This window comes from Osmerus eperlanus, chromosome 18 (assembly GCF_963692335.1).
Source record: "Osmerus eperlanus chromosome 18, fOsmEpe2.1, whole genome shotgun sequence".
NCBI lineage: Eukaryota > Metazoa > Chordata > Actinopteri > Osmeriformes > Osmeridae > Osmerus > Osmerus eperlanus.
The window spans coordinates 468,095-479,253 of NC_085035.1; the positions used below are offsets into that span (position 1 = coordinate 468,095).

General features: G+C 45.8%; 1 protein-coding gene across 1 annotated transcript in view; it reads right to left on the minus strand.

Annotated features, from left to right (window-relative positions):
* Positions 1 to 10,700: 10,700 nt before the first annotated feature.
* LOC134039042 (mediator of RNA polymerase II transcription subunit 13-like) overlaps positions 10,701 to 11,159 on the minus strand; it is a 45,577-nt gene continuing 45,118 nt past the window's right edge. The window contains exon 20 of the mRNA XM_062484793.1: positions 10,701 to 10,706. Within this exon, the coding sequence (XP_062340777.1) occupies positions 10,701 to 10,706 (6 nt within the window). The remainder of the gene's footprint in view (positions 10,707 to 11,159) is intronic.

The window sequence follows — 11,159 nt, forward strand, 5'->3', positions numbered from 1 at the left end:
CCTCTCTCCTCTCTCCTCTCTCCTCTCTCCTCTCTCCTCTCCTCTCTCCTCTCTCCTTTCTCCTCTCCTCCCCTCTCCTCTCTCCTCTCCTCGCTGCACTGTTGCAAACCCAGGGATGAACTTTGCTGTTTAGAACCAACCAAATGGGGGGTAGGGTTAGTCAGTCTAAAGGGGGGTAGGGTTCGGGTTAGTCAGTCTAGAGGGGGGTATCCTCTGTCCTCTTAGCTGTGTGCCATACAGGCCCTGGCTTTGTGCTAGTTAGACTGGCTTTAAGGAAGACCTATAGGCACCAGCCAGCAAGCCTTTGACCAAGACCCTGGGTTTTTAAGTGGTGAGCAGCATAAAGGCCTGCATTCCTGTTCATACGGAGTCTCTGGCCTGGGCGAGGGTGGATCCTCTCCAGGGGTTAAGTGGGATAAGAGTGTGGGGGGGGGCCGACCAATAGATCTGGAAAATGTGCAGTGGGGTTCAGATTGGATTACTGTGTTTTGGTATTTACATGGAGGCGCAGAGTTCTGAAATCAAAAACCATAGAGGGGGGAAGTCCAGTGCCGTCTGAGAGCCTGGGGAACCAAGGAGACGCTTGCTGTCTTTACAGGAGGACAAGAACGTCTCTGTCATCACACATCTGGAGAGGGGATGTGGATGAATGTATCAAATACAACTTGAAAGTGGTACTCAGAAGATGAAAAAAACATATTTATGATGTTTTCTGAAATTTGAAATCTTGGATTTTGAGACATCTTCTCTCAGTATATATTTTCTTCCTTGAAATTCAAGACTAACGAGACGCTAAGTGTTGTTTCCAAAATGTCATAATATGACTGAATAGTGTGTGCCAGGCAATGACTACGAGACGTTAAATTGACATTATGGGACTTGGTGGCATTTCCGCCCCTGGCTAACCGAATCTCTCTGATTTAATTCACAGTAGCTATATTTTTCCAACGAACATACCTGCTTGGAGTTTTTTTTTAAAGCATTGTGAAGATATTTCTGTTAAGTCTACGCGGGCACTGTAAGGTTGTTTTCCTAATCCTGCTTGTTCAGCCTGGGCTTCTCAAATTGGCTGAACTCTCAAAGGTTGAAATCGTTAAGTGTTTTCTTCCTCCGCCGTCGGTTAAAGACGACCGTTGAGGTGAAGCAGGTTTTTCGGGGTATCTTAGTTAGTGGATGTATTTGTGTGGCCTACACATTTCTAACTGAATAAGAGAGGTGCGAAACCTCGCCGAATATTACGGTTCTAGATATTCATTATGTGACTGATGTCGACTTCTGATGCATGTTTGATTTAAACAGGGCAGTTCTGGATGGTCTTAATTAATTAACTAATGGGAGGTTCATTATCGTATAGGCTTCTGACATTATGCTTATTTACCATTTGTTTGAGATGACTTTAAAGTGGATTATTGGCACATTTACCGTTTAAGGCGAATAACTGTTAGGCTAGTTGACTGATTTGATTGATACGGCGCTTCCAAACTACCCAGGTTTTAACGATGCACATTTCTCATTATATGGTATTTTGCCGTTATAGAAAAAAATCAAAACATAACTGATTCCCATAGCTGCTGTAAATGAGGGAAGATTATGATGTTTTCGTTATTGCACCTGGGCTAAATAGATACAGTAGCCTACGAGTTGGTTTCGACTGGACCCAGACAAGCTCTGAACAGTAGACGGAAGCTAAGCACATGCCATAGGCCTATCTTTTGGGTATTGGTTGTCCTGTCATTATTTCTAATGCGAACAGGCTATAAAGGCAGGATGGATGTGTGTGTGGTTGGATGGATCACCAGCGGTTTGACCCAAATGTTATGGAAGTTGCAGGCTACTTTTTCGTAGCCTTACTGAAACCTGGCCTTCTGTTTCTGGGTGAATTAATGGTTTTGTCAGTCGCGAGAACAACAAATGGAGTATATGCGCGGTGAACTCAAACGGCTAAGTTGAGTTCGGTCAATTGAACTCATGCTTCTCTATGAGCTGGACAGATTCCTCTCTAAACTTGGAGCAGTAATGCCTTCTAAATGTTTACGGGTAATTTGTTTGGGCACCCAGCCTTATGGTTGTGGTGGAAAGATGCCCTCTCTCTCTCTCTCTCTCTCTCTCTCTCTCTCTCTCTCTCTCTCTCTCTCTCTCTCTCTCTCTCTCTCTGTCTCTCTCTCTCTCTCTCTCTCTCTCTCTCTCTCTCTCTCTCTGTGTCTCTCACTCTGTCTCTCTCTCTGTGTCTCTCTCTCCCTGTCTCTCTCTCTCCATCTCTCTCTGTCGCTCACTCTCTCTCTCTGTCTCTTAGTTTTTTCCCTGTTTTAACTAAATCAAACGAACTGAACAAATATAATATCCCCCCTCTAGGGGGGATATATTATTCTAGACTAGTAGTCTAGAATAACACGGAACCAAGCCCAAATCATTTGCTTTGTTTACGGGACTTTCGGGCATGTATTTTATTGTTATGCTTGTAAAACTTTTGAGAATGTAAATATTGTTATAGATTTTACGTATTTTCTGGCGTTTTCGTGTAATTTTAGGTGACAGTTGTTGGAAGGGGAAAATGTTTTTACCCCCTCACATATGCTACAGCTCTGACTTTTACCGGTTTCTTGGCTAAACTTGGGGACCCATAACCGTTTATCTTACTTTTTATAGAGAGACAAGTTTACTTTCTATATTGGTGTGTTTAAGGATATTGTGCCGTTCCTGTGGCAAGTTAAGAAAAAAAAAAAGTATAATTTTATCACCAAACCTTTATCTTGATTAGCCGAGGCTATATGCAATTCTGCACTTTTTTGGTTAAGTAGGCCTACAAGTTATTTATTTCGTGACATTTTAAATGTGGGGACACATTTGAATATAAAATATATTTTTTTATGGGGGTGGGAGGGGGGTTTGCAATCTGTTCATGTGTGGAAGTACCCTCGGAAGTAGGCTAGAAAGGGAGGGTAACAAGGGGGTGTGTTTGAACGCGAGCTGAACCGGGTTGGTCTAAATACTGTAACGTCAAATAAGAACGTGAGAGGCGGAGACGGAGACCGTTCCTAAGACAACCTGAGTGTTTCCAGAGCGGAAGAAATACATTAGACTATTACCTTTTAGTTCATAGTTTTTAGAGGTGATTTTCATCACCTACAGTTACACACCTTTTAAGTAGCCTACATTTTTTAATTAATTTTGAATAGGCTACATTCGGTTGTGCAGGTTTCACGATTTAATAAAAAACATTCATCAAACTAAATTTATTAATACATGGTTTAGAATATTTTCCAGGATTTATTCAACTTTATTAATGAATGAAAATGCTGGTTCAGTCTTTCTTATTGGCAAGGTTGTTTCGTCATCCCCTCACCCTTTCCCAGGCCTGAGTGTGTGTGAGTGTGTGTGTGTGTGCAGACAACGCAAACATTTAGGCTGCTTCCGTGCTGAAATGAAAGCATCAGATCCATTCGAATGCACAGGCAGTTAAGACACACGCACACAAACCATTCAACCAACCAATTAAAATCCGATTAGGCAACATCGTAGTTTTCAAACCGAGGCAGTGAAAAGCCCATAACCTTTCCGCGCCGGGGTCACGAGACTAATAAGATCTATTGCTTATGGTGAAGCCGCAGACCTTAACAAATGCTCCTGGCGACCGACTGTGACCCCGCAAGACCTTTGACATACACCGCAAATTAATTGGTCACTGTATTAAGAATAAAGTGGGATTCCAGTTAATTAGTAGAGAAATGAATAAGTTTGAACATTATATGATTTTTTCCAGCCCCCCTTTGTTGGCGGGGATTTGGACAGGATCAGGATTGTGCGCGCTAAATGAAAAGCGAGTAGCGTGGTGCCGATGCACAGAGAGGTCTTGTGAACTGGCGACAGCCTCGTTTCATGGGAAAAACTTAAAGGAGTCCCGCGTTATCGCAGGACCTCATTATCTCATGTCCGAAACCATCTTTCTGGACTAATCCCTAATCAGGTCTGGCACAGACCTAGTTTGCAGAATTTGGGTATAATGGGTTCCCCTTCTCGCTCCCCCTTCCCCCCTTCCTCTCACCACTCATCACACACACACACACACACATACACACACGTACACACAGGTCTTTTGTGCATGTGTTTTGCCACATGTAATGGTGGCAAACTGTCTTTCATATTGGTGGATTTGAAACACTTTCCAATTAAGTGTTCCAGATGAATGCAACTGAATGTTCACGACCTTGCAGATTTTTTTTGCATATTAGTGCGCGTGTGTGGTTGTTTGTGCATGTGTGTAAGAGAATCTGCATGTGCGCCATTATATCATACGTAGGCTAGTTTTTGCACAATTGTGACTGACAAAAATAAGGGGTATAATACAGAAATTATGTCCTAAATGTAAGTGACGGTTAATATGTTTTAGACCAGTAGGCCTACATCCCTTCCTAAATGCATGGGCGACTTCCTGACGTAACCTGAACGACTTGCGCTTATCAATTTTGCCTTAAGCTAATACATTGCTTAGCCTATACAATTCTTAAATTACCTGATAATGGCCACTATTATCGAAACATCTTGGCAGATTGGTAGTTCGTAGCATCCAGGTACGTTCGAAAAAATACAAAAAAACATAACCTCTCAATACTGGTGGGGAATGATTCTGAACCCTGGAATACAAGGCCAGAGAGGTGGTTCATTTACTCGGCCATAAACCATTTATTTACCTTCAGGTGAGTGTGGCCGGGAGTGTAAAGTAAAGATTGCCAGAGAGATTTACACCTGTCTCTGCCTTCAAATAGATACGTCTATAGCCTGCAGAGACGGCCGCTGGAGCCAGGTTGTCTGGTCCTAGTTAGACACCTCCCCACAAGTCAGGGATTAAACAACATCATAAAAAATGACCAACTCGCGCCATTGTAAACAAATGATTCTCGTGCGGCGCCTGGCTCGCGGCGGCCTCGCTCTGGGGCAACTCATTTAAACAGGCTCAGAGGAGCTCGCGTCTCTCCGCTGCGAACACAACTCCCTTCAAGTCTAACCGCCGCTCCTCGTCACTGCTGTCATGTGTGTAACCTACCGTTCACTTCACTGGGCACCGGTCCGCACCGCCGTGTAAAGACCAGGCTGTTTGATGTTACGGCTGTAGGGTTAGGAGACTCCAGTCTGTTGCGGATCACTTGTTTCAAGAGAGATCTCGGCCAGACGGCGTAATTTCCATCTGAACCTCTTATTTCAGGACGTTTAACCCGCGACAAAGAGGCTTTAGGGTCCCTTTGTAGTGTAGGCAGCGAAAGATATGTGTGTACATAAATGCATTAGTGTTAAAGGTTTTATAGTGGTTTAGCCATGGTCATTTGTTGGCGTCACTCTTTAACATCTAGAAGTATTTTTAAAACCCTCTGTTTCAGATTAAACCCTTGGACTGAAAATAAGCAGATAGTTCTAACCACCGTCCTACCTTCTTCAAAATGTGGGTCTTATCATACCGGCTTCTTTAGCGTAAATCATTTAACATTCATCACATTGCTAAAAAGAACTGTAAAACGGATTCAAGATTTTTGGGATGAAAATCGGATTGTATACTTTTCCTAACTTTAATTGATCCAAATGCAAGAATATTTCTTCCCTGTCCAGAATTGGATAAATCGTTTTGCTCGAAATCACAATGCTGTGCTAAACTATTTATAGTTTGAAAATAATGCTTTACAGGCACGTTAACCCAAAGTCAAATGCATTCTATTTTGGTGACGTTTGACCCCACTTTTACCCGTCCACTTCACGTCATCGCTGACATGAATTATGTATCCACTCGTGCAGGCTACAGGCTTCCAGCAGGCGCGGGCCCGGTGGTAACCAACATGGCGTGATGTTCCGACATGTTGCAGCATCACACCGCGGCGGCGCTCCTCCTCCTCCTCGAACCTCTTCTTGGGGAAGGGAAAGGTGCAGCGTCTGCTACCAAACCCTTCAACCTGGTGAAAACAATTAGCGGGATTAGAAGGGACGCGGTCTGATCATTAGGTCATTACGCTGCCCTCGTGTTTAATCCTGGGGGAGTATTTGCTAACACTACACATTCAGTCACGCCCTTTCACTCACTCACTCACTCACACAGACACACACACACACACACACACACACGAAAGCAAGCAAGCACACCTACAGGGCCAATACTCTCATGCAGTAAATTCAACTCCATAAAAATAGAATGAGGAAATATTAAATACAGCTAAAGATGGGTAGTAATCATGTGATGTGTCAACTATGTGGTTGTTAGTTTGACTTCAAAATGGTGTTTCAATATTGGAAATTCCATACACTTGACATGATTATAATGTGTACTGTAATGTGTACTGTAATGTGTACTGTAATGTGTACTGTAATGTGTACTGTAATGTGTACTGTAGCCATATCCAGCGTCTGCACCACACCAGGGGGACACGGCCAGCACAGGTGAAGAGGCTTTTCTGCCTACACTAGACTCCAGCCTCTCTGTCCTCCTCCTCCCTCCCTCCCTCTCTCCCTCCCTCCCTCCCTCCCTCCCTCCCTCCCTCCCTCCCTCCCTCCCTCCCTCCCTCCCTCCCTGACCTCCCTCCCTCCATCACAGCTCTATGGAGAGCCAGACCATTTCAAGTCCCAGATGAAGAGAATCTTGTGTGACGCGTGATTGACAGTGTGGAAGCCTGCTGGTATCTGAAAGTAATCAGACATGTTCTCCAGCAGTTCTCCTAAGGTTCCGGGGCTGCAAACCATACTGTCTACCAACATGCAGTGGACTGTGTGTACATGTGTTGTGAGTGTGTGTTGTGTGTTATGAGTGTATGTTGCGTGTTGTGAGTGTGTGTTGTGAGTGTGTGTTGCGTGTTGTGAGTGTGTGTTGTGTGTGTGTGTGTTGTGAGTGTGTACTGAGGGTGTTGAGTTACATTGAGCTTGCATCTCTTACTATACTGCTGATTCTGTTCTGTGTGGGTTCTGTGTGGGTTCTGGTTGGGTTCTAGCAGGGTTCTAGCAGGGTTCTAGCAGGGTTCTAGCAGGGTTCCTCCGGTGCTCTGAACAGTCCTGAGCAGCATCTCTTGTTTAAACCAAATGAGTGTAGGCCATCTCCAGCCCTACCACCCTGTGAACAGCAACACCTATCCTCTTCCTCCTCCTCTTCCTCTTTCTCCTCTTCCTCCTCTAGTGGAGTGAGACCACATAGATCACAGTTATTAGTCTTGTCCATAATAGAGGAGCTTCTACTTTAAAAGCAGGTATGCAGGGACTGGGTGGAGTAAATTGTCTTCCGAGATTCCAACATTATTTTCTTAAAACATTAAAAGGAACTAAGTGATTTATAGAGAATGCTTTTGTTTTACTTTTCATCCTCCCTTTCATGTAATTTTTTTTTGTTCTATTTTGTTTTCAGGATTTATCTGAAATAAATCAAACATCCATTCACGTGTGTTCGTGCTCTCATTCATTCACTGACTCACTCGTCCATCCCTTCTCCTCATTCATGGTGTTCCCGGGCCCCTCTCCTCGGCTACAGGGGGGTTTGTATACATAACTTGGAAATTATAAAAGGAAGTCTTCCATCTCTAGCAGCCCATCTGGGAGCACACTCAGGGAGGCAGAGCACAAAGAGAGCCCTGATTTCCAAAACGGCTCTGCCATTGAATGACAATGGCCAGACCTCTCTCCAGCCAGATAAAAACATTAAGAAAAAAGGGCGGAGAAATCAGCAAATGTGATTTGTTGTCGAATCTGGCAGGGAGGGACATCGATGCTAAATTAATTTCTGCTTGTCGGATTTCGAGGCCTTTGTGTATTCTGTTACGGCCAAAGGCTGAGACAGGAAGGGAAAGAGGAGGAGGAGGAGGAATAAGGGATGAGAAAGGGGAGAGGGAGAGAGAGGGTATAGAAAAGAGAGGGAGGGGAGAGAGGACAGGGAGGGGAGAAGAGGGGGAGAGAGGAGAGAGGGAGGGGAGAAGAGAGGGAGAGAGGAGAGAGAGAGGGGAGAGAGAAGAGAGGGAGGGGAGCGGGAGGGAGCGAGGGTAGAGAGAAAGGCATCTTATCAAGAGTGAGTACTGCAATCACAGACGTTTCCTTCTGGAATCTGAGTCCTGTGTCACAGTGAATATATACACAGCGTCTTATCATACTCACTCTGACAGGTCTCCTGCAAATACATATTTCAACCAGTTTAAGGAGGCACTGACGAGGATATATGGTGTTTTTACAAGGTTGACGTTTTACTAATTACGGCGCAGATACAGCAGGTCAACCCCGAAAACGACGAGACGGCGGAAGTCGAGTTTTTAAGGCATTGCATCTCAGTTTTATTATCAGCGAATTATTTTGTATGAAGCAATTGTGCTGTGCCCTTGCTAAGAGGAAGTATTCTACTCACTTATTTATAACATAAATAGCTACAGCACACGGATGTGCGGACATGACGCATGACCCTGCTCTGGACGTGCTCGTGGAACAGGCTAGTCCTCACAGTGGACCACTCGGCTTCGTTCATGAGTACAACCGTTGAGAGCAGGTTTTAGAGACTTCTGTAAGAGGGAATAGCTTGTGCTTGAAACATATGAGATTTTGGAAGAGCCAAAAAATCTGTTCGGTAAATATAGGCTATTCTGTATATGCCTAAATATACAGTATTTACGACTGCCACATTCCTACAACACTCCCAGGTCGGAGCTGTAGCCCATCATATATTTTCCCCCATCCGTCAGGGAAGAGATATTTTTTTGTCAATAAATAATTCACCGCTGATAGCCAGCACTAATGCCTACACTAAGATATCTCTCTGTTACAGCCGTCTGGGGAGCGGGCCAGGCCATGAGCATACTTACTTTATAAACAAATACGGGGTTGGGCTGGGTCCGGTTTCACCGATGTCTTTGCGAAGGGAAAGTATTTGAAGACAGTTGGTGAAAAGGCATCCTGTCTGTGTGTCTGTGTACAGACGGAGGTCAGGTTTGGGTTATTGGCTGCTTGCAGCGCCAGCTCTAATAGCGCTGTGTTGCTAATCGCGTGCATGTGTTCTTTTTCATGTCCGTTTTACGCACAGCGCAAACTCGCTTTTGGATTTGTTATACGTGGAACACCATCTTTACCTTTTCACCGTCTATTTGATAAAATGTTATTTCGCATTCAGCTGCATGACTATTGATACATTCTCAAAGAAGGCAGACATATTTTTACGCGTGTCAGTGAGGGTGTCAAAACCGTCTCTATTTCTAGGCCCTCGAATTTTGAAGTTACATTTGAATGTGGAAATATGCATTCATTTATATTCTTTAAATCTGTGTAGTCACTTATTTATAATCCACGATAATTGACATGTTATTTATTTATCAGTTATCAAAAGCCGCTCAGGCTACACATAGTGCACGTGGAAGTACAACAGCAGTTCAGACATCAGAAGGTTGGAACCCTGTTTTGGTGGTCAGATTGAACTCCGTTTGACAGAGCATCTGGTAGGTGGAAACTGGTGGTGTAGTGTGTGTGTGTATGTGAGTGAGTGTGTGCTGGTTGAGCATGTTCGGGTCCACGGCATTAGGGACAGAGCTGTGTCAGTACAGAGTTACAGAAACCACATGCTCGGTGTGACCAGAAACATGATCCAGACATGACTCCTGCAGCCTGGCCCTTTGGGCAAAGTGTGTGTGTGCATGCTGCATGAGTTTGTGTGTGTGTGTGTGCTGGATGAGTGAGCATGGGGGTGTTACGAACATGGTTGTCCGTCATTATTTAACCCATCTGTGTGTCTGCTGCAAGACTTGCTACATGAAATATTAAAGGTCCAGTGGAAGTGGATCTGCTGACCTGCAGGCCTCTTCTCTGGTCCCCCGGGAGCTGAGCAGGGTTAGAGCTGAGCAGGGTTAGAGCTGAGCAGGGTTAGAGCTGAGCAGGGTTAGAGCTGAGCAGGGTTAGAGCTGAGCAGGGTTAGAGCTGGGCAGGGTTAGAGATGGGCAGGGTTAGAGCTGGGCAGGGTTAGAGCTGGGCAGGGTTAGAGATGGGCAGGGTTAGAGCTGAGCAGGGTTAGAGCTGAGCAGGGTTAGAGCTGAGCAGGGTTAGAGCTGGGCAGGGTTAGAGCTCAGCAGGGTTAGAGCTGAGCAGGGTTAGAGCTGAGCAGGGTTAGAGCTGAGCAGGGTTAGAGCTGAGCAGGGTTAGAGCTGGGCAGGGTTAGAGCTCAGCAGGGTTAGAGCTGAGCAGGGTTAGAGCTGAGCAGGGTTAGAGCTGAGCAGGGTTAGAGCTGAGCAGGGTTAGAGCTGAGCAGGGTTAGAGCTGAGCAGGGTTAGAGCTGGGCAGGGTTAGAGCTCGGCAGGGTTAGAGCTGAGCAGGGTTAGAGCTGAGCAGGGTTAGAGCTCAGCAGGGTTAGAGCTCAGCAGGGTTAGAGCTGAGCAGGGTTAGAGCTGAGCAGGGTTAGAGCTGAGCAGGGTTAGAGCTGGGCAGGGTTAGAGCTCAGCAGGGTTAGAGCTGAGCAGGGTTAGAGCTGAGCAGGGTTAGAGCTGAGCAGGGTTAGAGCTGAGCAGGGTTAGAGCTGGGCAGGGTTAGAGCTGAGCAGGGTTAGAGCTGGGCAGGGTTAGAGCTGAGCAGGGTTAGAGCTGAGCAGGGTTAGAGCTGAGCAGGGTTAGAGCTGAGCAGGGTTAGAGCTGAGCAGGGTTAGAGCTGGGCAGGGTTAGAGCTCGGCAGGGTTAGAGCTGAGCAGGGTTAGAGCTGGGCAGGGTTAGAGCTGGGCAGGGTTAGAGCTGAGCAGGGTTAGAGCTCAGCAGAGTTAGAGCTGAGCAGGGTTAGAGCTGGGCAGGGTTAGAGCTGAGCAGGGTTAGAGCTGAGCAGGGTTAGAGCTGGGCAGGGTTAGAGCTGAGCAGGGTTAGAGCTGAGCAGGGTTAGAGCTGGGCAAGGTTAGAGCTGAGCAGGGTTAGAGCTGGGCAGGGTTAGAGCTAACCCTGCAGACCACGATTACAGGACAGGACCTGACTGGCTGACTGCTGTACTGACTGCTTTACTGACTGCTTTACTGACTGCTTTACTGACAGTCTTGCACCCTGCTAGACACACACGCGTGCACACACACGTACACACACGATTGGAAAACCCTCTCATTTTGTTCTGAGGATATTTAAACCCAGTAAGGTCAGGAGTGTGTGTGTGTGTGTCTAAACAGAATGGTCAGGGGTGTGTGTGTTTAAACAGAATGGTCA